The 25,042-nt window shown below is 44.2% G+C and overlaps 1 protein-coding gene across 1 annotated transcript in view; it reads right to left on the bottom strand.

The window, feature by feature from the left end:
- ANO2 (anoctamin 2) overlaps positions 1 to 25,042 on the bottom strand; it is a 434,288-nt gene that overhangs the window by 83,247 nt on the left and 325,999 nt on the right. The window contains exon 15 of the mRNA XM_027769235.1: positions 13,081 to 13,276. Within this exon, the coding sequence (XP_027625036.1) occupies positions 13,081 to 13,276 (196 nt within the window). The remainder of the gene's footprint in view (positions 1 to 13,080; positions 13,277 to 25,042) is intronic.

Raw genomic sequence — 25,042 nt, 5'->3', positions numbered from 1 at the left:
AGAGAGCAATGATATTAAAAGACTATGTGGGGAGATAAAAAGGAAAATGAAAAGGTGACAGCAACACTGTTTTAGTCAGACTGGTCAGGAAAGGCCTCTGAGGAGTGACTGCTAAGCTGAGACTTGAAAGAGAAGGAAGAGCCAGCACAAAGAGTTGGAAGGTGTTCCAAGTGATTACAACAGGAGGGCAAAGACCTGGAGAAAGGAAGTCCCAAGACTGTGCAAGGGAGAGATAGTTCTAAGTAACTGGAGTATGCTGAACATGAGCAATATCTGAGGTCTTCGGAAAGTTTATAGAAACCTATAATATGAAAAACTATGCATGGATCTCCAAAATTTTTGCACCAAGTTAACTTGTATTTTAATTCCATTTTTCCACAAACTATTTTTTTACTTGCCAGAACATACATATGCTCATCAGAGAGACAGAGAGAAAGTACTTTTCAAAGGGGCATGGTCACACTGCAACCCGTCTCCTCCAATCCTTCACACTGCCAGGATTTGGGGCACGTACACACACATGCCTGCTATGTTTTTCAAGCCACAAGTATCGGGATTCAAACATGTGGTAGCCATGTGGGATCTTGACCAGTAGGCCATAGGGCTGGTTCTCCACAAGCTTTTAAATACCCTCTTAAATTAGGAGGTGGAATTGGAGAGGAAGGTAGGGCATGGTTAATGTGGGGCTTTGTAGGCCATGAACTATGATGGGAGGTCACGTTAGGTTCTTGAACAGGGGAGAGATAGTGAAATTAAATTTTGAAAGAATCACAGACAATGAACTATGTGGGGAGTGAGTAGGAAGACAGAAATGTGAATGGACAGAGTGTGTTGTTATCCATGAAAGAACTGACTAATATTAAGGTGGAACTTCAAAAAAAAAATGGTCAGAACTAGGATGTGACTTAAGGTAAAATGGACAGTACTTGGCAACAGACTGGATTCTAGAGGTAAAAATACAGAGATCCAGGATGACACCAGAGTTTTGGTATGAACATTTGAGTGGTTGGTGATACTATTTTCTGAGATGGGAAGAATGGGTAAGAGATAACAGGAAAAAGTAGGAGCTGAAAGTTGGATACATTAAGTCTTCAGCCCCTACGTGAGCCATGGTCCAAGATGGGCAGAACACTGTCTGAATTTAGAACCATTCTTTAAAGTACCTGGCCAGCTTTGAGGACCCAGGATCTTAAGCAAGTCAAAGATTAATGTCAAGGTTAGACTGGGTGATTTCCAAGTCCTTCTTGCTCTGGTCTTCTATGTTCCATGATAACTGGTTATGATAGTGGAACAGAGGAGGGCCTGGATTGAAAGTCAAAAAACCTGTCTATATAAGAGTCCTCAGATAAGTACAGTTACCTTTCTGAGTCTCAGGGTCCAAATCCTGAAATGGCACCTTCCTTAAAATTTGCTGGGAAGACCAAGTTGAAGAAAGGCATGGAAAGCACTGAGCACAATATAAGGACTCCAAGATTTGCTGTCAGAATTTTAGTGTGGAAAGATCCTCCACTAGTTAATTTGCTCATCTATTGGGAGAGGTATCAGCATATTACCCAAAAATCTTTGACAGAGTCCCCTTAGGTCTGAGGGGGACCACTTTGGCATTATTTGGGGGCAGTAAGTTACCTTAGAATCACTGAGGGTCACCTCTCTTCTGAAATAATGTACCATCAGATATGTTGTGTTTCAAAGGTTTTAGTATGCTCCTAGAATAGGTTTCCATAGAGGGAAGGGTGCCCTTGGTTCTGGATCAGTGTACTGGAGGACATCCTCAACATGGGAGTGGAGGAGTGTCCTGAAAGCAGAGAACTTTGACAGCTGCATCCCCTTAACTGAACCCAGCCTGAAGGGAAAAATCACCCTTTCCTGAAGAACCCAGAGGCCTGTCCAGGACCTGCAGCATGGAGGAAACATATCAGCAGTGGTCCATCCTCTCCTGTCAGATACGATGTGGTCAATTCAACAACAATATTGGATATCAATGAGACTCAAAAGAGTATGGGGCTGATCGTGCTCAGGTATCTCCCTAGGTAAGTACAGATGCTGGTCTGAGCTTCTCAACACCTTGAGATCCCAGCGGGAAACAGAATGCACCTCCAGTAGTTCAAAGTGAGGCTGTGGTGAAAATGAAAACCTCCTATGCTGTTGGTGGGAATGTAAATTGGTATAGCCACGATGGAAAATAACAGGGAGGTTCCTCAAAAACTACAAATAGAAGTACCATATGACCCAGTAATTCAATTTCCTGGTGTTTACTCAAAGGATAGGAAAACACTCAGTTGGAAGGACACTTGCACATCCATGTCCACTGCAGTATTATTCACAATTACCAAGACATGGAATCAACTTAAGTGCCCAAGAACTGATGACTGGATTGAAAAAAATGTGGCACATATACACCATGGAATACTACTCAGCACTAAGAAACAATGAGACCCTGTCTTTCGATACAAAATGGATGACTACAGAAGATTTAATGTTGAGCAAAGTAAGCCAGACTATGAAAGACAAAGACTGTATATTATCTCCACTCAATATATACCAAATGTCTGCACTCTGTAGCAGAAATGAAAAGGTCCAGAGATATAAGTGACAGGGTAAGTGTAGACACCAGAGACTGTGTGGGAAGGGAGTGGATGGTAGAAGATGGATGGGAGGGGTTCAGGGAAGAAACACTTAACAGAACACAAGTACATAAAGTTATCTGTTGCAAATAATGTCTATGGTAATATCCTTGATTTTGATTGTCACATACTACATGCATACATTGAAAAACCATATTGTGTACTATAGAGATATGCAATGAATGATTGAATGTACTGGGTCATCAGAAAAGTCATGACATATTTTCTGTTTTTCTAAGCAAAAGTGCATCATGACTTTTCCAATGACCCAATAAATAAGAAATCATAAAATAAAAAATTTAAAAATATAAAGTTTTTCTTGCTAGTGAAGTGATTCTAATGAAGACACTACTTAAAGCAGTGAAAGGATGAGGAGAGGTAAGGGCATTATGAGGACCCAAGGACCAAGAATGAAGATTCATTTTGTAAAAATTGTAACTATAAAGGAATGTGGTTTTGTCAGAGACATAGGAGAGTCAAGGAGAAACAGGAGAGAAATATCTCCAGTTCCCTAGAAGGTATCTGGGAGAAGAGGTGGCAAACCAAAGAATCACTACAATCCTTTCTCTTCTCCTCTACATGGTTTAAATCTCTGGGTGCTTAGACAACACAAAGATAGGAGAGGAATGTATTGAACTTCTTGCCAACCGGAGAGAGAAGTGCTTCTGTGATTAAGGAAAAATATAGCTCGAGTTTGGGAAAGAATTCTTACGAGTTGTATTAAACTATTATAAGTAACTATTATTTATAAGAGTTTCTTGTAACAGCTACGATCTGTTCCAAAAACTTGGGCTATCATCACAAACACATCTTTTTCATTAATAGTAACAGCCTCCTGCCATCCTTTCTCCTTCTCAGTCAAAATTTACAATTATTTAAGCCAACACCACTGAGGGGGCTTAAACAATGGCAGACAGAATCCTCTCGCCACACACCTCCCATGGCCTCCACGGAAAGAACAGCAAGAGGCTCTTTCTCCCCCCAAACAGAGGCCACCCAGTGAATCAGGAGATGGCAGGAAAGTGGGAAGAGAACCAACCCAGCAGACCTGGCTCTCAGACCACATGTCATGTCACCAGCACCCTGGTATCCCCCAGAAAGGCTGAGTCCTGATCTGGCCCACACCCACCCATATGTGAGCAGGCTTCACCACAGCAACCCCCATCCTGCTGTATTAAGCCCAGTAAAGCCAACACTTTCACCCTGCACTTTAAAAACACACACTGGCTGCACTCGATGGAAAAATTAGATCCATCCATATATACCTAAAATGTCCTCTTCAAAAGAACTTTTGATGCTCTAGCAGACATTCGTGCCTTTGGTACTGATTTTTCCTCATCCTTTTTTCTCTTTTCTTTCTCTTCTCTTTTAGCAGTCATAAATTACCTTTGGCTGCCCCTCAGTCATTCTACGGGACCTCACCACCCCAAGTGATACCAAAATGGCCATCTCGGAGCTAATAGGATAAAAAAATTTAGACTCAAGACCTCCTGGAGGCATTTCATTACTTTATAAAAGTTCTTTCTTCTTTAACAAAGCATGCAGTTCTGAAGTCTACAAACCTGTGATATCCCATTATGCGTGTGGGCCTAGGAGGCAAGTGGCTGTGCTCAGAGCTTCTCCCACTACAGTTCTTTCTGCTTGAGGCATTTGACCCATTTGTTGTCTCTGGCCCCAGACACATCCCACTATGTGTGGGTGCACTGCATGTATTAATTGCCAGAGGGTGTGTGCACTTGTCAAAGAGAGACAGAGAAGGACAGTGAGAGAGAGAAAGAGAGAGAGAAACTACCCACCAATCTCTCCTCTATTTCTTCAAGCCGTCTGAATTTGGCGTACACACTCACATGTGCCCAGTATGTTTTTCAAGCTAACAGAACAGGGATTCGAACCACAATAATCAAGTGGAATCTGGCTCTTTTAAGCACCAGGCCATGGGATTGGCCCTTCAATGCATTTGGAATCTTCTGGAACCTTGGTTGTGTTTTCTTTTGCTTTCCCAACAAATTGTAAGATTTCCTGGACAGTAAGAGCAACTACATATTACAGAGCAGTTGTGTTGTGTTCTTAGAAAGAACATTGAGGTCAGACTTACCACTTACTAGCTCTAGGGCCTTGAGTCTATTATTTACCTCTCTGCGTCTCAGTCTTCTCATTTCTAAAATTAGAGGGTTAAGATTATCTACCCTATTTTGAAGACTAAGCATATTGATATACGTAAAGTCCTTAGAACAGTGTTTGGTATAGGGTAAGCTGTGTGTATGTGTGTGTGTGTGTGTGTGTGTGTGTGTGTGTGTACGCACCTTGGTCAAGTTCCCAAACCTCTTTAGCCTTCTCATAAGTAAAATGAAAAAACTGAATGATTCCCGGTGCTTTGGTGAAGTGATGTAGGACAGAGCATGCACAATGCCTATCAGTGCTCGCTTCATGGTAGGTATGCAGTAACACTCTGGCCCTTTTGCCTGTTCCTCCTTTTGTCTCATCCTTGACCCCATGGCAGTGGCATCTGGGACGTGACAGTCAGGGACGGGCTCTCAGCAGTGCTTAAACTAAATAACTCACACCCACAGCCATTTTCCTAAGAATCAGAGCCTCTGATTTGACTCAGGAACCTTTTTCCAGCTGCCTGCAGTAAGCCTGGCCTTGCAGCCTGGTGAGGCTCAATGGAGAGGGAGGGACGACTGCACTTGGAGACACGCCGCCCAGCACTTCTAAGAACAGCGCCGAGAAACCCAAGCAAGCACAGCTTGATTATTTGGCTTAGAAGCCTGTGTCAGCCCTGTCTCCCCCATTCTGCTTCTGAGCAGAATTTCCCTCCTTGCAGGCGAACTCTGAGTTAAAGACTCCTGCCTATGTCTGTCATCAGAGCCTACAGTATTCAGGAGCACTAGCCATCCTGCTCTCAAAGGTGGGGCTCAGAAACCCCTCACCTCAAAAGCTTAGTAAACCTGTGGGTTCTGACCCAAGGAGGAAGCATGCCTTGCCTTGAGCTGGTCTGCTGGGCCACCCTCGCTCCCTTGCCTCCTACTCTAGCATCTGCCTGTGTTTTCAGAGTCCTTGCTCTTGCTTGCTTCCTCCCCCAGGACCTGGGTCCTTCCTCTGTAGCCACCATCTATAACTCCTTCAGGAATGAAGAGATCGCTGGGCACTAAGACCTCATCCCACGCATTCACTAGAACTCTCAGCCCCACACACCAATGCCAACTGCTGATGCTTATTGCACCTACTACACCACACGCTGCACCTTAGTCTGCCAGGCTCCCTCTCAGACAAGGCTCCCGACTTTGCTCATTTCCCTAGAAACTCTCTCCTTCCCGCAGCCCCTGGATTCAGCTCTGTCTCTGCTTCACTGGTGCTGCACCGCCCCTGGCCTACTGCATGCTTGCAGCCAAGCCATTGCCATCACCATTATGGCAGCCAAAGACAACCACTGCTTCTGTTTACCACTGCTGAGCTGATGGCTTTCAAAGCATTGAACAAAGTTTGTCTTTTGCAATCAATATTCGAGGCAAGAGTGGACCTTAGTTAGGCCTGATGCCTGAGTCTAGTGAGGGATGCTCCTGGGAAATTGGCCTTGCATCTCCAAGGCTTACAGGAAACACTTGGGAATGTGTTGGGCTGTTTACACCAGCTGTTTGCACCTGGTGGGCAGAGCACACAGTCGCAGCCTCCTCAGCTCTCAGGAGATCTGGGGCAGGAAGCCAGATGGGCATTAAACCCAGCGTGAGAATGATGAGAGAGGCCCCTCGGCCTGGCCAACTTCTTATTCCATTAGGTGGCATTATCCACAGCTTTGTGTCTCCACCGAGACCAGGCAGAACCCTGAGCCCATGCTTCTGCCTCTGGGTATACTGGTTATGGCCTGCTTCATGGCCATTTCTGTCACTGTGTGTGTCCTTTACCAGTAAGGAAGCTTCGAGTCCCCTGATGCCCTTGCTGCATCTGGCAGTCACTATCCTACCATGATAGCCGAGTTTGCCCTACTCATCTCGGTATTTCCTTGAACACTTTCGTGGACAGAGTTGAAGTAATGAATGTATAAATGCTCACCATAGCCTCTAAAGTGGCTTCCGGGATGCCTAGCCTACAGACATTCCTGGAAAACTTCCTTTTGAATGCATGAATGAAGAGAGAGATGCATTTCACCATGAACTACATCAACAAACATGTGCTAAGATCTACCCTGAGCCAGGCATTGTGTAGGAGATAAAAATAAATAATAAACAGAGTCACCTCACTCGAGAGCCTTCAGCCTGGTCGGAGCAAGCAGCAGAGACTTCTCTGGCTCACAGAATGGCTGTGCACATCCACACATTTCTCAGCCTCTCCCTAACTAGGCTGGTCTTGGCCGGTGAGCTGTGGGCAGAAGGAATGGGCAACACTTCCAGCCTGAAGCCTCTGTGAGCCTCTATAAGCCCTCAGCTTTCATACTCTGACTCAGTGTCCATGGTGGCATCCATCAGGTTGGGGCCTTGATCTATGCACACCTCCCTAGACAGGTGGTGTGAGCAAGAATACCTAAACAACTATCTAAGCAACCAAAATTGTACAATGTGTTGCCCTAACACAGCCTAGTCTACCCCAATAGTGGGGACACACACGCACAAATGCCAGCAGTAAGGGAAGACAGTACACGATGAGCTCCCACTGAGACGTGCACGTGGCACTCCAGGCCTGCCCTCTCCTGCAGTCTTTGCCTCTGCTGCTCTATCTTCCTCAAGTTCTCCTCCAGATTTTTGTGTAATTGGTTCCCTCTTGTTGTTCAAGTCTTGGCTATAGTTATACCACCTCAACAGCTTTCCTGAGTGTACACACCCTCGCCCCAGCTGCAGTGGCTGTATGATGCTGGCATCATTTGGGAAGGTTTAGAGGTGAGATCCCAGGTTGACCTGAACACAGCAAATGTACCAGCAGGCCTACCTACGATCCAGCTGCCTGCAAGGCTGCCAGGAGGACCACAGTGTCGCAAGACCTTGCCAGGGGTTCCTCTAAACAAACAAAATGAACCAAAGTGCACAAACCCTAACCACTCTCTATCACATCGCCTTTCTTATGCTCCATGAAAAGCTCTCGTTTACCGTTCTCTTATCCCTACCACAACGTCAAGCATAAGAATGGGACCTGGCTTCTTGTTTACTGCTGGTTTCCCACAACTGAGCCTGGCACAAAGTAGGCATTCTGTAAACAGCTGCTGGATGAACAAATGAGAGAGAGATCCATGCCAGTGGAGTTCAGAGCTGGAGGAAACCCACTGAGGGCTGAGCGTCCAGAAAAGGACTCCTTGGGAAGATAGGCCTCGAGAGCCCTCTAATAGGAAAGTGGCTGAGAACCATGGTAGCAGTTACAGCAGCAAGGGCCAGGCAAGGGGTGGGGACATGGGGGGTCCCCATGGGTAGCATGGGGTGACTGTGAGTCGAGTGGGGCAAGTGGGTGGAGGAGTACAGTGGGAAGAAACTGTGAAGGGCTGTGAATGCTAGTTTTTAAGGGACATAAGGGCAAAAGGAAGCTAAGGGGCTGTTTGGGAGCGATTTCCCAAACTGTCTGAGTAAAGGTGATGTTTTCTAAGACAGAGGCTCCTAAAAAGAGGTTAAAGACAGGCTGGCTCTGTGACATAGTGGCTAAGACAGTTGGATCCCACATGGCCTACTACTTGGTTCAAGTCCCCAACTCAGTGTCTTGAGAAACACACTGGATGTGTGCATGTGCACACCCAAAATCCTGAAAGGGGGAGAGCTGGAGGAAAAGGGATTGTGGCATACCCATAGGGGAGAGGTGCTTTCTCCTCTCCCTCTCTCTGATTCTCTTTCTCTGGCAAACACATGTATCCTCTGCAGGGGGGTGGGGGGGGTAATACAAAAAGAGGCTAAAGGCAATAGCCTAGTCATTAGACTTTGAAGTCTAAAGTCTAGATAGGGGTGATGATCAGTGGACAGAGAGAGAGCAAATGAAGGATGAATCAAAAAAAACATGGTCTGGGAAAGTTCCCTGCAGGTTAGTGCCACACCCAGAGGTGAGAAGGAGAAGGAGCCAAGACTAGAATTTGAAGCTTCTTTCTGCTGGATTCTTGAATTCGATGTCCTTCGGTTACAGAACCAGGCCTCTCTGAGCCCTCTGGGAACATCTGTCTAAGGGAGACACAAGCAACAATCCAGGACAATGCCTGCCTGGGTTCCTGATGAAGACCCAGCATCCCAGATGGAAACTAATTCATATCAGCATAGCACCAAAGGTGTTTGCATGTTACGGGGAGAGTCTGGAGTTGGCACCTTAGTGAATGAGGGCACAGTACTTCTCTTGCTGGCCACGCATGGTTTTTTGTTTGGTTTGGTTTTGATGGAAACATTTTATGTTTAGGAGCAGCAGGTGGCGTGGTGGTGAAGGCACTGGACTCCCACATAGTCAAACACAATTTAAGTCCCAGACACAGAAGCTTGAAAATCACACCAGGCACGTATGCACGCATGCCCAAAATCCCCAGAGGAGAATGGAGGAGAATGGGTTATGGCATGGCCACTGCCCTGGTGAGTGATTTCACACACTCCCTCTCTCTGTATCTCTGCTTTCCAGCGAGCACACCAACGCTATGGCAGAATAAAAATAAAAATAAATAAATAACAGAAACAAATAACACTTTATAATTATCACTATCACAAGGAACAAAATGTATTTGTGAGAACTTCATCTCCTTGCAAGGGCACAGTCGTTCTTGTGGAGCACTAGACATTGGTTGAATATCCTACACTAGCCTGAACTTTTTGTGTGAAAAACAGGTGCTATTAGAAATGGGATATAGCTTCACAATGGAGAAACTGTTTTATGGTCCATTTTATGTAAGGCCTTGCACAAAAGAGGTTTTTGTTCGATTTTTTGCTATATGTATTTTTTAATTTTAATTTATTTTATACATTCGATCACTGTCCATGACTTGGCTTGTAAAGTGAATTTACCCAACACAAATACATCTCACATCAGTCCAACTGAGGATGCTATACACATTATCATCAACAGACAACAATCCATTTCTGTGTCCCATAAATGTTTTGCCTATTTTTCTCTTTAATGTCTTTCATCACACTTTTCACCTTCTCCCATCCTCTTCCCACAGTCTCTAGTATCTATAACAATTTTCCATTAAAACCAGACTTACACATTCAGCCTTACTGAATACTCATTAATAAGTTTTTGATTATTGTTCCACTCTATCTTCCATCTTTACCATCTTACTGTGTAAGAAAAGTGAAGTTGGGCCACCCCAAGGCCTAGTGGTTAAGGGTGCTGTATCCCACATGGCCAACGACAGTTCAAGTCGTGGACTAAACAGCTAAAAAATATGCTGAGCATGTGTACATACACACCCAAGTTCTCAACTAGATGGGGAAGTGGAAGATAAGGGACTGTGGCAGAACTCCCTCAGGGGGTTGATTTCTCCCTCTCCCTCTCTCTCTCTGTCTCTCTGATTAAATGCACATGCCCTCTGTCAATAAAAGAAGGTGGAGAAGAGTGAAATAAAGTAACACAAATGGACAGCAAGAAGAAACTTTGACGTCATCATTGACATCCTGTCCCTCTCTTCCCTCCTTCCTGCCCACGTGTATCCACTTGGACACTAGATCTTTCTCCCTCTCCCAGTTCTGCTGCAGCCTATATCCCTGCTTGGCAGCTTCCATCAAGTCACATACTTGTGGGTCTGGACTGGGCAGGGATATGGGACATTTCTTCCCACTCCACAATGTGTATGGAGTGTGATACATTGTACCACCCTGGCTCACTCTTCCCTACCTTGCTCATTTCTCCTCTTGGCTGAGAGAGGGGCAGGAGCTTGTCTTATCATCAGTCTGGAAGCTGATGGCATTCTTCACCTCCCCGCCTCCTCTCTCCTTCCTTTGGGAAACAGAGTCTGCAGGAAGCAGGTATTTTCCTGTACCCTGCTCCATAGTTGGCTCTCCTGAGCTGCTTCTTCCAATGTAGCTTTTTTCAGTTTTAAAGCTGGCATCCTGGCTTTTATTTATTTCCACCTAGTCTTTTGTTTTTGTTTTTGTTTCTTTTTTTTTGGAGAGGTTTTTACTATAGGGCACATGCGCTCACCAGAAAGACAGAGACAGAAAGCTAGAAATCACCCCCCAGGGGGGGATGGCCACGCCGCAATCCCTTCTCCTCCATTCTCCTCTAGGGATCCTGGGGACACACGCACACACACTGGTGTGAGTTTAAGCCACCATGTCTGGGACTCGAACCGTGGTTGACTACATGGGAATTCAGCGACATAGCCATTATGCTAACTGCTGGTCCCTCCACCTAGCCCTTTTATTCAGCTAGTTCAGTAATCGGGCCAAAGATGCTTATTGGCTGTCCCTTTGAACTCAAGCAAACATCTTGAAAAGCACTGAGTCATCAGCCTCACACATAGGTCTTTCACCAAAAAAATAAATAAATAAAAGTAACAGTCAACTCCTGGGTCACAGAGCTCCCACTGTGCTGGGCTCCTCTGGCATCCAAGACATGTGTCCTCTCTTCTTTCTCCTGTGTACTGAGTGGGGAATCCTTCTACTCCACTGGCATTAAAACCACCAAAATCCTACCCATTGACCCAAAGGCCCACGTGCCATTTCCTCAGTCCAAGGAGCCTCTTCTCTCCCTACAGTGCAGTGTTCTCCATTTCGCCTTCTCCTCTGACACACTCCCTCCTGCCTGCATTCACGCCTGCCTTGTAACCACTTACTTCTGAGCACTTCACTTAGATGTCTCCACCTTCAAAGTCCCCTTAGTCCTTGGGGAGTGTTGAATGTTCCTTCTAAGTGTCCCCTGAGAATCCTGTATACCACTAAATTCACTAAATTAAAATTCTCTCTTCTTTTTCTCAAGACTCTTATGAAGGAATGGAGGTAACACTTACAAATAGGTCCATGCCTGAAGAGAGAAGAAGTGCTGCCCTAGATGGTAAGCTGCCCATATCAACCTGAAGTTCAAGCAAGGGCCTACTATGTACCATTTAAGAGTAGAGACTGGGGCCAGCAGGTGGCATGGTGGTTACTGTGCTGGATTCTCATATGGCCAACCATTGTTTGAGTCCCAGATCTTGCAACTTGAAAATCATGCCAGGCACATGTGCATGCATGCCCAAAATCCCAGGAGGAAAACAGAGGAGAAGGGATTTGTAGCATGGCCATCTCCCCAGAGGAATGATTTCTCACTTTCCCTCTCTTTTCTCCACAGTGAGCAAAAATCTTTAAAAAAGAATTTAAAAAGAGAAAAGAGTAGAGATCAGGCTGGGGGAAAGCACTGAAGGAATATCATGGAATATTCCAGCCTTCATGAGAAGGCTCCTTTGAGAAAGTGGTTATTCTATCTCATGTTCAGTTTCTAACAGTAAATAACACACATCATACTACGAATTTAATTTTCCTACTAGGTTATCCAGAAGCAGGGACCCTTATTCTTAGAGTCAAAGGGAGAAATCCCTGAGCTCAAAGAAGAAAAAGGGGTGCACCCAGGCCACCCAGAATAACACAACAGGAAAGAGTCTGGACTCCCAGCACCCCCCACCCCTCGATCAAATAAGCATGGTGCTCAGGGAACAGCAGGTTGTGGCTCAAATGACACGTCTGAATATTGAGGCCACTGCATTTTTCTCACTAGCTTGAAGCTTGGGAAGTCTGATATGCCCCTTTGAAGTCTACTCAGTGACTGGGGAATGTGTGGATTTTCTGGGGCCTCTGACAATACTGGGATGGATAAGACCCTCCTGGGCTCAAGTATCAAGAGGCTTTCCTCAACTTTACAAATGCTGCTGCTGGGAAAATGAGGAGAGCTAAAGCTCTGTAATCTTTAACAGGAAGCCTTGAATCTGTCTTACTTCTAGGTTAGAAGAATAGCCCCCATGGATTATTCTTACAGGATAGTGAGTTTCCCATCATGTGAGGCAATCAACATAGGCCAGAGGATTATTGATCACATGTGTTACGGGAAGGAATCCTGGCTTTAAAGGAAGCTCTTCAGCAAGCCCTCAAGAACATAAACACCATATCTCCTCATTCCTTCAGTTAACATGCATTGTACAAAGCATCCCATTTCCATCCCTTTCTTCATTTTGGATCATTGTCACCGAAAACCTTGCACACTTCAGTCCAGCCTAGTAGCTCATTTGGTAGCAAACTGAACTGCAGTGCTGGAAACCACATGGCCAGCCCCGGTTTAGACCCCCAAGTTGAATTGTAAACATGCTCTGCACATGTACACATGGCCAAGATCCTGACTAGCTGGAGGGGGAAAGGAGATTACAGCATGATGAAACCTGTCAAGGGTCTCTCTCTCCCTCTCTCTCTCCCCGGCTCTTCCTCATGCATGACTGGATGCTCTTTTGTGAATAACATAAACTTTAAAAAAAAAATTTGCACACAGTGAATTGACCACATTTAAGGAGGCCCAAGACAACATGGGATTTGGTGACGGTAAGTACCGATTTTGGTGAGCCACTTGGCCACGGCGCCATAGATCTCGTCCAGAATGAGGATGACCACAAGGTTGATGATGACTGCTGTTGCTGTCACTGTGACACGGACATTGGAGCGTGTGGCCTTGTTGAGAGACAGAGCAGCTGCAGTTGTGATTCGATACACAATCACCCCAAAGACAATGGAGAATGTCAGGGCAATCTGTCCAGGAAAAACAGGGAGAGGCACACATCAGAGGGCAACGATCGAGCACTGCTGTTGCTCAGCCTTCAGGTCAGTTTGCATGGTGGGTGTTACTAAGCTGGAATCCCTTGGTGAGCAACCAGAGAACTGAGTCCTCTGAATTCTTATGCAGATTTTTTTGTATAGGCACATTTTCCAGAGAAGAGTATCTTTAGTTAGTATCAGATTCCAAATGATCTGTAAAATACACATACACACACACACACACACACACACACACAAATAAGGATGAAGATGTTAGACCATGGAGCATACAACACAGATGATTTGATATTTTTTTTCATTAGTGAGCTTTCAACTGACTATACAGATAAGATGAACACCTTTCAAAACGTAAGCATGGAACCAGCAGTTAGTGTAATGGCCATGTCACTGAACTCCCATGTAGTTGATCGTGGTTCGACTCTCAGACCTGGTGGCTTAAACTCATGCCGGGCACATATGCATGTGTGCCCAAGATCCCAAGAGGAGAATGGAGGAGAAGAATTTGTGGCATGGCCAACCCTCCTGGAGGGTGATTTCTCGCTTTCTGTCTCTCTCTGTCTTTCCGGCGTGCACACACACCCTATAGCAAAAACCTCTCATAGCTAGTATAGAGGCTATCCTGAAGGAAAAAGGGAGGTAAATCAGAAGCGAGATTTTCAGACTCCCAGTCCTCAGGGTGAACAAAATATCACTATAAGATTTCTCTACCAGGTATCTAGAAATCAAGAATTCTCATTTGGTACAAAAATCTCTTGCTGCTGTGTTACACACACGCACCCACACACACATACACACAATGTTAATTGCTTGATCTCTAAGGGTCCCCACATTTCCTCTTCCTAGAACCTAGGAATAACAAGTGGCTGTCCCTAGACCAACAACCTAGACCAACTCAACAGCCAGCCATGGGTCTGTGTCCCCATTCCCCATCCCCTGCCCATCACAAACAAGCAAAGATCATTTCAGGAAGCACAAAGACATCATGAGAAGAAAGTGCCTTGAACAAGCCTCCAAAAGAGGGCAGAGGAAGGAGGAGTGGCTGCTAGGGGCATGCCTTGCTTAGAGCCAATTCTAATGGGCTTCTGTGGAGTGAAGTCTTTCTAGGTCTCTTTCTGGAAAGGAGGCTGTTCAGGTCCTATTTCTCTAGGGCAGATGATAGGAACACTGGCTATGGAGGATTTCATATGTGGAAAACACGAAGAGAGAAAATAAGGAAAGAGAGAGGCAGAGAGGGGAGGGTAGAAGGAAGGGGAAGGAAGGGGATCTGATTCAGGCAGTCCTTGCAAGCAGTGTGAATGATCCCCTGGTGAGTTGCAAATGTGTAGCAGATATGTCGGGGTATGGACATTTTCAGACCTCTGGTGGTGCCTGTGGGTGCTGAGACCCGGATGGTACTGTTGGCCAGCTCAGCTGTTCATCCCAGTATGCTTCATAAATGCCAGTATTTTCCCTGTGGGCCTTGGGGTGAAAAAGAAGTCCTTGGTAAGGAAGGCTGGAAACCAGTGCTGTCTGGGTGAGTGAGGGAGAGTGTGTACGTGTGTGTGTGTGTGTGTGTGTGCATGTGTGTGTAGGAGAGGTTAGATGGGAAAAACACTCCATGGGAGGCCCCTCTTCTGGTGAAGGGTGGGGGTGGGGAGCAGGAGAAACACCAGCCAGACTAAGGAAGGATGACTATCATGTAAGAGGGAAAACCTGGACATGACATCACCCCTCTCTAACAATGTAGACATTTTCACTTCCCACTCCTCTGGGATTGTCACGACCAGACAGTAAAGGCCTGGAAAATGTGGTGTGACATTCTTTTCTCCAAAATCACTTTTGCAGTGAAGACTAGTGATGGGAGTATTGATGAGGCAGGAGAGGCCAGGGCATTGAGGGGTGAGTGTGTGAGTGTGTGTCTGTGTGTGTGTGTGTGTGTATGTATGTATGTTTGGGATTGGGAGAAGGACTACGGAGAAAAAAAAAATAGCCAAAACATTATCTGATTTAGAGTCTTGGGAAAGGGGTATGAAGTCAGGAGTAGTGAGGGCTTCAGCTTCTATTTTCCCGTAAGTGGTCCAGCTATTAAACTGGGGATTGAAGAACACTCTGGCTACTCAAAGTGTGGTCCGTGAACCCGGCACACCAGCTGTGAGCGTGAAGTGTAGAATCTCAAGCACAGCTTCAGATCTTCTCTGGACTCTGTATTTTAACATGATCCCTATTCACGTTCAAGAAGCACCACTCTACTGACTTAAGAAAGCCCTCTTTCCCATCCTGCCTTCCTCGCTAGTCTCCTGATTTGCAGGGGGCTGTTCTTTGCAGTCTTACCTTCTCTGGTCTTAATTTTCTTTCCCACTATAAAAATCAGATTTTAATCACCTTTGATGATTCCCACAACATCTCAAGATTCACAAGATTCACAAGATTCTGGAAGTTTTCATGCTTTCAGAGCTTAGAGAGTACCAACCCAGCCCTATGACCATTTTACAGAAAAGGAAACAGTGATAGAAAAGTGAATTGGGGCCGGACATTGGCATAGTGGCTGGGGCGGCTGGATTCCACATGAATGGCTGCTCAGTTCAAGTCCTGGACCTGGCAACTTGAAAAACATGTTGGGCTCAGGACCAGCAGTTAGCGTAATGGCTATGTCGTGGGACTCCCATGTAGTCGACCACAGTTCATGTCCTGGACCCAGTGGCTTAAAACTCACGCCGGGCGTGTGTGTGTGCATGCCCAAGATCCTGAGAGGAGAATGGAGGAGAAGCGATTGCGACGTGGCCATCCCCCCTGGGGGGTGATTTCTCGCTTTCTGTCTCTCTGTCTTTCTCTGTCTGTCTGGCGAGCACACGCGCCCTATAGCAAAAACTTCTAAAAAAACAACAACAAAAAAAAATGTTGGGCTCATGTGTGTGTGTACCCGAACTCCTAAGAGGAGAATGAAGAAGAGGGAGTGTGGTGTGTGGCCATTCCCCTCTGGGGTGGGGGGACTTTCTCACATTCTCTCTCTCTCTCTCTCTCGCTCTCTCTCTCTCTCTCGCTCTCTCTCTCTCTCTCGCTCTCTCTCTCTCTCTCGCTCTCTCTCTCTCTCTCGCTCTCTCTCTCTCTCTCGCTCTCTCTCTCTCTCTCTGGTGAGTACACATGCCTTACAGAAAACAAAAAGGTAAAGTGATTTGCACAAGGTTTGAACTACAAACCTAGTCTTAAGGCAGAAATTCAAGAATTTTAGTATTTAGGGATCAATCACATTCAGCCTTTGGTCTCATTTGTTTATTCATTTTTAATTTTTTTAATGCCAGAGGGCACATAAGCATCCACTAGTGACATACAGAGAGAGAGAGAGAGTGAGAGAGAGAGAGATCACTCCCAAGGGGTCTGGTCACATCATAATGCTTCTTCTCCAATTCTTCATCCCATTAATACCCTGGGCATGTGCACACCCAATGTGTGTTTCAAGCCACAAAGGCTGGGACTTGAATCCTTGTCAGTCATGTGGGTTCTTACTTCCTCTGTGTAGGCACTATGGGGCTGGCCCTTTTGGTCTTATTTATAAGGAAACTGAGGCCCAAGAAGCAACCCTGTGATTGGCCCAAGATCTTGAAGGTACATGGCAGGGCTGAGGTATGAATGGTGATAATAGCATCATTATTAACTATGGCTGATCCATCTGTGCCTTCTCAACATCATCATTCAACACACGACCTCCTGAGCAGTAATCCTTACTACAACCATGCAAGGTGTTCCTTTTGTAGATAAGATTTAGTGATGATCCGAGATTCAAATCCTGCCCTACAAATCCAAAGTCGACAATCCCATTCCAGCCCTGGAACCCAGGTCTTCTAGTACCATCTTCACCACTTATGACTGTATTATTCATTTTGTTCATTAAATTCAACAGATATGATCTGACCACATGTGCAAACCACTGCATTGGGTAATCAGTCTCTCCTCACTAGGCCAAAAGGGGATTTGTCTAGTGCCACTTCTTGCACCTCTTGCTGTTTCCCAGTGGTGCCTCATGTGTGCAACCAGCCTGGTAAAAATGCACTGCTCCTCAGCTCCAGGCAATCGAGCTGTCCTGTGCAGAGTTCATCAACACCATTCAGCGACACCATCCCTGTTGCTTTTGGAGCTTTAATTCAGTAACTTCTTCTCAGGCATAACCAAGTGCAGTGTTAGCCAGTGTCTCATCTGACTGAGAGACACAAGGAGAGCTGGTTTGGTCCCCCCCTCCAGGACTTGCACTCTGAAACAAAGCTGCAAACACACAACATGGATGGATGTAGCAGCTGACAGAGTCACAGGCCTCAGTCACAAACTGCTGGTACACTGAGCATGAGCAGAGGCACTAGTCACAGGAAACTCCATGGAAGAAATTCAGGATGGTTTCCAATAGGAAAGGCTTGGGGGAAAGACTAAGAAGGAAGGACTGCCCAGGAAAGGGGGAAGGAGAAGTAGAAATAGGCAAGACAGAAGCAACTCTGCTCACCCAATGGGTCAGTGCTCAGGCTAGGCCACGGCACACGACGGTCGCTCGGGAGGGAAAATGCACACACACTAACGACCTCATCATCGACCTACAGCTGCCTCTGCCTTCCTCCCAGTTATGTGCCCAGTCGGCCATTTCTAAGCGAAGTCCTGAGTACCTCCGATGTGCCATTACAGTTTTAGGCCTCGGGAAGACTGCAATGAAAAAGACAGAAACTACTTCCCTCATGGAGTTGATTTCTAGAGGGGACAGTAAACAATAAACTATTAATCAGGTAAAACCAGGGCTCTTGCCAAACAGGGGAGACCCTTCTGAAGGACTTTTGAAGTCCCTTCTTACATATTGCAGTTTAGCTGTGTGGTAAACACTGGAGACAAGGCAAAACGGGGTTGTAAGGGTGGGTTGCTTCTTATAATAACAGAGTGGTTGGGAAGGGGCTGGGTGAGAAGGTGACCATTTAGCAAGAACCTAAAGGGGGAAACCTGAACGAAAGGTGTACAGACAGATTTGGCAGGCCAGTCCTGGGCTCTGAACATGGCATGCAATAACAGCTTAAGTAAAGCTGAAAATACATGCACACTGATGACCCTCTTCCTGCGGTGGTCTCACACAACTGATGGCATGAGGGGGACTTTCAAAAGTTAGTGGAAAATGAAATCAAAGTATAAGTTTGTTTAGGTGTAAAGAGTCGCTTGAAATCCCTGCATAGCTTTTTCATAATCTTTATTTTCTATCAACATTTTAAAGACCTCTCATATAGTTATTAGGTTTAAAGGTAGCTATTCAGTTTCCTGACTGATGTCTCTCCTACACTCCGGTTTCATATCTGTCATGAGGGCAACTCCAGAATTCCTCCCATCCCCATAAGGGATAACTAGTTTTTCAATTGTTCAGGATAAAAGCCTTAAAGTCCTCCTTGACTTCTCTGTTTTACACATGATGGAATTCTTTCAGGTGCACCTTTAAAATAGAAGCAGCGTCTGGCCACGTGTCACTGTCACCCTGACCCAGGCTGCCACACTTGTATTATTTCCATAGCTTCCTCCTTGATCCCCCTCTTCCCACCCTTGCCTTCCTGTCGGCATTTTCTCACCACGGCAACCAGAATGACTCTTCTGGAATGTCTGTCCGATAATGTCATTCCTCTGCTACACTTCCTACTGGGGGCTCTTCCCTCACATAGAGTAGGCCCATGTCCCCACTGTGGTCCAGGGGGCCCTCTCTTTACCTCTCTGACTGCAACCCCTCTACACTCCCTCTCACTGGGGTGCTTGCTCCAGCCCCACTGGAGCTCTTCTGCTATTCCTCTACCCACCAGGCACCAACCACCTCAGGGTCTTTGCCCTCTGCCTGGGCCATTCCCTCTGCCCAGAATAGTCCCTCTGGAACATCCATGGGCTGGCCCTTTCACCTCCTCCAGGTCCTTCCTACATGTCATCAGCTTTCTGAAGATCTCCCTGACCAACCGAGTTAATGTACAGTATATAAGCACATTGTATAGTTTTTATTTTATAGTGATCACACAGAAAGATTCGTTTTACAGACACACACATGCACACACATTTAATGAATAAAGCAAACATCAGTATAACCCAGATCAGCTTTGCCAGACCTTCGAGTGCCCTGCTCGCCGTAATACACACGTGATCCCCAGCCTGCTCCTCCCTTTCATCTATCCACCAGGCCGAAGTGTGCAGCAGTCATTTCCCGGCTTATTCTGACAATGCCATCCCGTGAGAGAGCATCCTCAAATAATAAAGTTTAGTGTTGTCTCTTTCTGAACTATATATGAGTTTTTTTATCCTGTTTTTTTTTTTTTGCTTGTTTGTTTCACTCATGTTGTAAAAAGCTATTAGTTTGCTCATTTTCATGACAACGAAGTACTTAATTACATAAATGTGCTTCGGTTTATCTATCCATTCTAGTGGTGTGAGGCATTGAATTGTTTCCGGTTGGGGTTATTATAAACAGTGTCTCCATATACATTCTTGTATTTGCTGTGCACACAAGTAAGTTTCTCTAGGGTCTAGACCCAGGAATGGAGTTTCTGGGCCCAGGGCAAATATATTTTCAGTTTTATTAGATAATGCCAAACTGTTTCCAATTTGTTATCTTCTTTTTTTCCCCCTCAGTTTACATTCTCATCAGCAGTATATAGAGTTTCTTTTGTTCTACATCCTTTCCAAGCACTTGCCATTGACAAAGTCTTTAATTATAGGCTATCTGTTAGGTGTATATTTAGTATTTCATTATGGTTTACAGTTCCTGTGATATGATGCTAATGAGACTGGCCATTTGAATTTTCTCTTTTGCTAGGTAACTATTCAGATATTTCCCCCAGTTTTTTTGTTTGTTTGTTTTAGAGAGAGATTTTTGCTATAAGGCGCATATGCTCACTGGAGAGACAGAGAGAGAAAGCAAGCAATCACCCCCCCCCCAAGGGGAGATGCCCAACCTGCACCCCCTTCTCCATCTCCTCTCAGGATTTTGGGCACTCACACACACACACACACACACACACACACACACACACGCACTTGGTTTGAGTTTGAAGCTACTGGGTCCAGGACTCAAATCATGGTCGACCATGGGAGTCCAACGACGTAATCATTATGCCATCTGCTTGTCCCCCCCACCCCAAGTTTGTATTGGACTATCTTTTCCCATTGTTTTGTAGTTCTTTTTATATTTTGAGGCTAATTATTTGTGATTTACAGTTGTGGCAAATATATTCCCCCACTCGCCTGACCTGCTTTCTCATAGTCTCTAGCAGGTCTTTTTCAGGAACTTAAACTCTTAATCTTAATATAGCCAAAATCACCAACATTTTATTATGGTTGTGCTTTTTTGTGTCTTGTTTAAGACATTGTTCTCTATCCCAAGATCATGAAAACATTTTTCTTTCTATATATTTAAAAACTTTATCTTACCTTTCACATTCGATTTGTAATACACACCTAGTGTTGTTACTTTTGAGTGGTGTTTGAGTGGTATGAAATAAGGTCCAGTCTTATATTTTCTGTTGGAACACCCAAATGTCCCGCAGCATTGACTGAGAAGTTCATCTGTGTACCCACTTATGCATATAAGTGCTGCTTACAAGGATCTACTTCTTGGTTTTCCATTTTTTCCATTGGTCTAATTATGTATTCCCACAAAAACAACACATTATCTTACTTATTATTTAACTTATTTTTCTCTTTTATTAAAGGTTTACATTATATTTGACAAAGTAATACATCTCTCCTTGACTATCATTTACTTCTGTGCATCTATATAAATTTTTAAATTAGCATATCACAAAAAATTAGCATATCATGTGGATAATATAAAGACCTTAGAACACTATTGGTCCATTTTTTGCCCACCCTACTTATATATTATTATTGTATATATTTTAATTCTACCTTTGTTTAACCCTGTGAGACATTAGCATTATTCCTTTCATTATTATTATCTTTTTTTTTTCTTTTTTGCTGTAGGGTGAGTGAGAGATAGACACATCGAGAGAGAAAGCATCCACTTATGGGGGATGCTCATGCTGGCATCCCCTCTCCATCGAGCTCACCTTTTGGGATTTTGAGCACACATATGTGCCTAATGTGTTTTTCAAACCTCCAAGTTAGAATCAAACCGCACAGACAGCCATGTGGGATCCAGCCACCATAGCCACACCACCAGCTGGTCCACCATTATGATTGTCATAGTCAAGATTTATACAGGAGCTAGACTCATGTGTGGTGCTTAAGGGAGCTAAACCTCACATGGCTAACCATGGTTCAGGTCTCAGCCCCAGAAGCTTGAAAAACACTTCAAGTACATGTGCATGCATGTTCAAGATCCTAACAGGGAGAAGGAATGGAGGAAAAGGGATTGCAGATTGGCTTTGACCCCACTGGGGACTTTCTCTCTCTCTCTCTCTCTCTCTCTGTGTGTGTGTGTGTGTGTGTATGTGTGTGTGTCTGTGTGTGTGTGTGTCTGTCTGTCTGTCTGTCTCTGTCTCTCTCTGTGGTGTAAACACATGCCCTCTGACCAAAAAAAAAAAAAAAAAGTCATGTAGGTTTTCCACAAGTTTGCCATTTTAATAGTTCTTCTTTTCTTCCTAAAACTATGATCTTCCACATGGAATAATTTCTGAGGTACATTCTTATAATCTTCAATGAGAGATTCAGCTGGAACCAAAATCTCAGTTTCTGCTGTCTGTAAATGTATACTTACATCATTCTCATTTCTACATGACATTTTTCTTGGGTATAGAATTCTGAGTTAGAAATTATTTCCTCTTCAGCACATGATAATAGTATTTAAGCATATTCTTACTTCCAATGTGCTGTGAGAACAATCTAAGTGTCTCTCTATTGAAGTTAACTTGTCTTTTGAGTAAGGGCTGTTACTGAGATTTTTGTCATGTCATATATTCTATTGTTCATTGTGAAGAGTCGGTTGTAGATTTATTTTTTTTTCTGTTTAGGTTTCATTGGAATTGTTCATTCTGTGGATTGAGGTTTTACAGCTGATTATGAAACTAGCAGTCATTACATCTTATTCATTAAACTCTTCTCTTTCCTGTCTTTTAGTAGAGAAACACCTATGTAGAATCTTCTCATTCTATTTTCATAATTCTTAAGCTCTCTTCCATATTTCCAGTCTTTTGTCTCCCTATGCTGCATTATGGATAATTTTCTCTAGCTTGTATTACAGGTTAGAATTCTCTCTTGCGCTGTGTCTAACTTGTTAAACTTATCCATGGTTTATATATATACCAGATTGTTATGCAATATATATTATACATATATACATTATATATTCATGATTACATATACATACTATATATAACCTATATATAAATACATATATGTGTGTGTGTATAGTTTCTTATACTACACACACTAGTTTATTGATTCGTTTTCAAATCTAGTAGGTAATTTTTAAAAGTTTCATATTCCTTGTAGTTTTTTGTTTGTTTGTTTTAGATTTTTGCCATAGGGATGTGTGCTCACTAGAGAGAAACAGAGAAAGAAGGAAAGCTAGAAATCATTCCTTGAGGAGGATGGCCATGCCACAATCCCTTCTCCTCCATTGTCCTCTTGGGTTTTTAGGCACACACATGTACTGGTGTGTTTTTCAATTTGCCATATCTGAAAATTCAAACTGTGAGGTTAGCCATGTGGAATCCATTACCTTAACCACCATGTCACTTGCTAGCCCCCCTTGTAGATATTTTTAAGCTTGGTATTTTAACCTATGACTGCTGTTTTCAAAATCTTTAGACTTTGTTGTCTCTTCCTACTGGCTCATTCCATGATGTTTTAACTTCTTGTTTAATTGGTTATGCTTTCTTTTATGCCCTTGAAAATTCTTTTGAGGCATTTTTTTTTTTTGAGGCCCACCATAAATATACTTTCCTAAGGAGATAGTCTGTATTTCTTTCTGCCAGGCACCTGGAACACTACTAGTCCCATCCCAGGTTCGCAACCTGAGAATTCCTGGTCCTCTCATGTGACAATCTAGGCCATAAATTGATGATGGGGATTGCCCATGGCCACTTCTCAATGACAGGATATTTTTTTTCCTCTCTTCTACTTAAAACTATAATAATTTTCTCTAGTCCCTTAAATAGGATAAAGGTAGGTTAGTTCTATTTCATCTTTACTCTAAGAATATAGTCCTTTATGGGACCAGCAGTTAGTGTATGGCTATGTCTCTGAACTCTCATATAGTCGACCACAGTTTGAGTCTTGGACCCGGTGGCTTAAACTCACGCCAGGTGCGTGTGCGTGCGTGCTCAAGATCCCGAAAGGAGAATGGAGGAGAAAGGATTGCGGCGTGGCCATCCCCCCTGGGGGGTGATTTCTCGCTTTCTGTCTGTCTCTCTCTGTCTATCTGGCGAGCACACACGCCCTATAGCAAAAACCTCTCCAAAAAAAAAAAAAAAAAAGAATATAGCCCTTTAGAGTTCTGATTTGATTTGACTAGGATTTCCCACTCTGAGCCAGCAATACTCCCAGATTTCTATCCTCTTTGCTCCCATAAATGCCTCAATGTGCGTAGATGGGAAAATGTCCACAGAGTCAAAGTGGTATTAGTGCCAGGTATTTGTTTCCTTAGTCTCCATTTTCTTTCAATTTTAGGCTACTATTACTTATAATCCCAACAGCCCTTCCAATATTCAATATTGAAAATATATTTATCCAATATTTTGTTGTTAATTTCAGCAAAATAAGCTGTTATAAATATCCCAACCACCTCTACTACAGAAAGAAGTCTATTTTATTTATTAATTTTCTTATTTACTTGCCTACTTAATGTCTGTACATTCTTTAAAGGAGGGATTACTTTGTTTTGCTTTCTGCTCTATCTCCAGTGCCTAAAAATAGTGACAAGCACATAGTTGCACTCATTAAATATTTCTTGAATGAATGAATAAACCCTTCGACAACAATATGCATATTGTGGGAGGCTTTGAAGTGCTAAATTAAACTTTATATCCTTCCAGCTTAACACATTGCAACTCACCACATATTCTCGAATAAATTCTACATGCCTCACACTTGTTAAGCAATGAGAAGAAAACAAATTTAGACTTCTCAGCTTTGGCAAGGCACGCATCAACTCTGCACTTTATCTACAAAATAAAGAGTTGAATTAGATGGTGTCTAAACTTCCTTCACTTTGTAAATTTCTGAGACTAGAATGTGATTTCTGTCCTCAAAGGTATGCTGGCAGTAATAATGGCAATAGGAACTTCATGCTGGGATCAGATGATCTCTGGTCAGTAGGTCCACAAAATTATGATGATTTCAGTCCTGATTTTTAGAATAAGTAACACTTCTTTCACCCTGCAATTAATATGCAGTCCTGGTTAGAAATGCCCTGAGCTATAAGTACATACTCTCCTTCATAAAGCAGAACCTCTGATCTTGAATAAACAAGTCTTCCTGGGAACCAGCAGTTAGCATAATGGCTATGTCACGGGACGCCCATGTAGTCGACCGCGGTTCACATCCCAGACCCGGTGGCTTAAAACTCACGCCGGGTGGGGAACCAGCAGTTATGTCGCTGGACTCCCACGTAGTCAACCGCGGTTCGTGTCCTGGACCTGGTGGCTTAAAACTCACGCCGGGCGCGCGTGTGTGCGTGCCCAAGATCCCGAGAGGAGAATGGAGGAGAAGGGATTGCGGCATGACCATCCCCCCTGGGGGGTGATTTCTCGCTTTCTGTCTCTATGTCTCTCTCTGTCTGTCTGGCGAACGCACGCGCCCTACAGTGAA

Source organism: Tupaia chinensis, unplaced genomic scaffold (genome assembly GCF_000334495.1).
Source record: "Tupaia chinensis unplaced genomic scaffold, TupChi_1.0 Scaffold149011_1, whole genome shotgun sequence".
Lineage (NCBI taxonomy): Eukaryota > Metazoa > Chordata > Mammalia > Scandentia > Tupaiidae > Tupaia > Tupaia belangeri.
This window is presented reverse-complemented; position numbering and strand designations above follow the sequence as displayed.